The sequence below is a fragment of the Salvelinus sp. IW2-2015 genome, unplaced genomic scaffold, assembly GCF_002910315.2.
Source record: "Salvelinus sp. IW2-2015 unplaced genomic scaffold, ASM291031v2 Un_scaffold7294, whole genome shotgun sequence".
Taxonomy (NCBI): domain Eukaryota; kingdom Metazoa; phylum Chordata; class Actinopteri; order Salmoniformes; family Salmonidae; genus Salvelinus; species Salvelinus sp. IW2-2015.
This window is the reverse complement of record NW_019948554.1, coordinates 10,578-14,760: the sequence shown is the minus strand read 5'-3', so window position 1 is coordinate 14,760 and position 4,183 is coordinate 10,578. Positions and strand designations below refer to the sequence as shown.

Below are 4,183 nucleotides of genomic sequence, written 5' to 3'. Positions count from 1 at the left end.
GAGACTGGACCAGCGACATTCATTACAGAGATAGAGGAACCTGGACCAGTACATACCATACAAGAGAGAGGAGACTGACCATGTTACTACATGACAAGACAGAGAAGACCTGGATCGTGACAACGACTTTTATTTTGTTTTGATGCAATAGAAAATAGAAAATAATATTTTGTTCGTTTTTGCATATAAATGAGAAATAACATAACTATTTCAATTTCAACATGGCAGTTAAATGTGGATTGCTTGTCATGTGTAAGTTCACCAACCACAGATTACACGTCCTTTCAACAGTAAGGAGTCACCCTTCACACCACGACCGCCCTCTACTTAAAATTTAATAAGACTTATATAAATATAAAATAAAGGTAAAAAATACAAATACAAAATAAAAATTGGTGACGGTGATCCGCCACATCGCCAAGACTACAATAAGGATTTCTGCATAACATTCAGTTGCATTGACCTTAATACACGCTGTTACTGACAAGGTAGCTGCTGACTGTACATCCAGCACTAGCTAACCATGCTGACACTACTAGATATTCGCCCTAGCTACGGTAGTCAGTTGTTACACAATCAAACTAGCTGTAATGACACAAGGGTTTTATTTAATTTAATTATTTCACCTTTAATTTACAATCAGGTAGGTAAGTGATGAGTTGTCGCGGGGCGCGATACAAGTTCTCATACACACTGGCGACCTGCCAAATACAAGACAAGCAAGTTCGACACATACAACAACACAGAGTTACACATGGACGTAAAACAGAACATAGCAGTCAATCAATACAGTAGAAGAATAAGTCTATATACACATGTGAGCAAAGTAGCGGAAAATAGGGAGGTAAGGCAACAAAAAAAGACCATGGTCGCGAAGTAAAATACAATACAGCAATAAAACCCTGGAATGTAATTGCAGTGGAAGAATGTAAGATAGAAATACGATAATGTAACTGGTCCAGAGTCTCCTCTATCTCTGTAATGTAATGTAACTGGTCCAGAGTCTCCTCTATCTCTGTAATGTAATGTAACTGGTCCAGTACCTTCACTCTGCTCCAGAGTCTTCTCTATCTCTGCGTAGGTCCTGGACGTCTGCTCCTGAGCTGACTTGTTCATCTGGGTCTCTATCAGGTGGACGATGTCCATCCGGTTGATCTTGGTCAGCCTCTTTATCAGGCTGTCCTCTGCTGGACAAAAGACAAGACATATTATTAGTTCATTAGTAATAATAATAATAATAAATAATCATTACTTATTTCACTTCTATAGCACTTTTCATTAAACTAAATAATCTTGCTTTAAACCAACAACAAAAAGAGATACAACAAAAAAGAAAATCAATTTAAGAAGACATATTTATCATTCATAAATAGCAAACATAAAAATAAAAAAAATGTTTTTGCTTTGTCATTATGGGGTATTGTGTTTAGATTGATGAAACTAACATTTTAAATACATTTTAGAATAAGGTTGTAACATATATTTATCATTCAAAAATAGATGGATGGTTTCCATGGATGAGTCCACAACTGAGTGCCAAATGGCACCCTATTCCCTACATAGTGCACTACTTTTGACCAGATCAGTGCACTATATAGGAAATAGGGTGCCATTTTGGACTCAGTAGAACAGATGGCGTCAGGACAGACATACCGGTGGCGTGTTTTCCCTCTCTCTCAGCCCAGCGCTGCAGCAAGGCGTGGCTCTGCTCCTGTAAGGAGTTAGGGTTCTCCATCCTCACTTCCTGGATCTCATCCTCGTTGAACTCCAGCTCCCTCGCCAGCTCTGAGACACACACGGGGGACGGGGGGACGACGACACTGAGTTGGCGTCTTAAACAGTACCCTTATTCCCTACATAGTGGACAACATTTGACCAGTGTTTTCCACAGCTTTTTACTCCTATTTCATACACACCTTCTACACCGGGTAAACACCACCTGGATAACTTACCTGTCCAGCTGAACCCCAGCAGGTCTGCAATGATAGCCAACGTCTCCTCTTTCCTGTCTGCATCGTCGTGCCAATCCACTACAAACACCACCACGGCCAGAGGTTACACACAGGTCATCACAGCTCAACAGCAGCACAGTAACAACATTATGGCTCCGTCCCAATTGGCATCATATTCCCTATAGGGTGCACTACTTTAGACCGTAGGGTCCATAGGGAATAGGGATGCACTACTTTAGACCATAGGGCCCATAGGGAATAGGGATGCACTACTTTAGACCATAGGTCCCATAGGGAATAGGGTGCACTACTTTAGACCATAGGGCCCATAGGGAATAGGGATGCACTACTTTAGACCATAGGGCCCATAGGGAATAGGGATGCACTACTTTAGACCATAGGGCCCATAGGGAATAGGGTGCCATTTTGGGCCGCAGGCCATAACTTCTCTGAAAATATAACAGTTTAAAACTCTCCAGAGATCATGTTGATTATGGGATGTTTTCTAGGTTCTTGGAAGATTTCAGTAGGTAATGTAACCGGCCTCTATGTTATAGGCTGTGGAGGTAATGGTGCTGATGATGGGTGAAGTATGAAGCAGAGCTGATGTTCATACTGATCCATACTGTTGATGACAATACCTGCTCTACTCGGACCACCACGACAGTGTATTTGTAGTCTATTAGTACTTAAACAATGGAAAGAATGTGGCATTCCAAACTCAGTGCGGTGATTATTAGTAAAAGGAGTTTCAGTAATGTAGTAGTCTATGAGATGTCCTGAAGTTAATTAGTAAAAGGAGTTTCAGTAATGTAGTAGTCTATTAGATGTCCTGAAGGTAATCATGATGGGCATTCCAAGAGTTTTCTCCGAACACATCTAGGTCAGTCAATCTTGAGATTTCATGTACACATATTTAGACAATAGACACTAGACAATCGTCAATAGACAATCGTCAATAGACAATAGTCAATAGACACAGACATTTATATGGAAAAGAAACAACACAACACAAGACAACACAGCACAGGACAAGACAACACAGCACAGGACAAGACAACACAGCAAAGGACAAGACAACACAGCAAAGGACAATACAACACAGCACAGGACAAGACAACACAGCACAGGACAAGACAACACAGCACAGGACAAGACAACACAGCACAGGACAAGACAACACAGCACTAAAGAGACAAAAGTTTATCGAAACGGGATGGGGACGAGAAAGGACACCAAACCAGCATAGTAGCACGAGACGACAAGGGACAAGGTGACAAACTGCGACCCTCCGTTATTTTGTCGCTCTTGTATGTAGGTTACGATGTATCAAGTTCTCTTTGTTTTTGTTTTTGTACAGCGTAGGTTATCAAGTGGTTCATTCAGTTCGGCCACGAGAGTGAGACGATATAAACAAGACACACAAACCAGAAAAGTGACAATCCACGATCATGGTCTTTGGAATATAAGACAAGAAAGGTTCTTCACATGGTAGCACGGAAAGAGAGGGGGAAAGGGTGAAGTGGCAGTATTTTTTTGACTCTTGCTGTCCGACTCGTCGGTGTTTCTTGTTTGTTCTATGGTGTCGATCCACCCAGAAGCTGCATCTCTTAGGTCTCCAAGACAGCGGATGTCTTCCTCAGGCTATGGGTCTTCGAGGTCTCAATATCACCTCCCCTCATTCGTTCGAAGTTTTATCTTCACTCGAGGTGGCAAAGCTTCAACCCGTTGTCTTGAGTCGATGCACACTGAGTTCTTCCCCCAGATGAGGTCTGCTGACTCAAAGTGTACAACCTTACCCCTCGTGTAAGTCATTTCCTGAGGGAATGCTTCGTTGTAATCTTCCTTTGTTACTTTGTACAACGAGTGATAGGTTCCTATGTTTGGTTATGTAAGTTTGAGAGATTAATAGTTGTCATCTGATTAGTGACTGTGTTATTTTGATCTGTGTTTATCTGTTTTTCATCTGAGGCGGCCCTCTCCTCCCCAAAATAAACCCTCGTTGCTCTGTGTGCGAGGATTCTGCGATGGGCGTTTGTCTGTTCATACTGTGTGTAGAGGATATTTGTCTTTACTCAGTAATCTGGTACGGTTGTACTTATATCACCGCTGCTGTTGCTGATGTCGTCGACATCCAGAGAGGATCAGGAGGAAGGCTCTCGTAGGTCAGAGCCCTGGTCTCTGTCGGGCTGGAAGAGGAGGAGAGGGAGTGGTGGCTGTTGGTGATGTGT

At 42.2% G+C, this 4,183-nt stretch overlaps 1 protein-coding gene across 1 annotated transcript; it reads right to left on the bottom strand.

Annotated features, from left to right (window-relative positions):
• Positions 1–1,043: 1,043 nt before the first annotated feature.
• LOC112079231 (ankyrin-3-like) lies at positions 1,044–3,767 on the bottom strand (the record flags this gene model as incomplete). Its single annotated transcript, XM_070442261.1, has 4 exons — positions 3,752–3,767; positions 1,953–2,030; positions 1,654–1,785; positions 1,044–1,184 (listed from the first exon to the last, which is right to left on the bottom strand). Coding segments are annotated over exons 1-4 (367 nt in total), but the record flags the coding sequence as incomplete, so codon positions are not given.
• Positions 3,768–4,183: the final 416 nt, after the last annotated feature.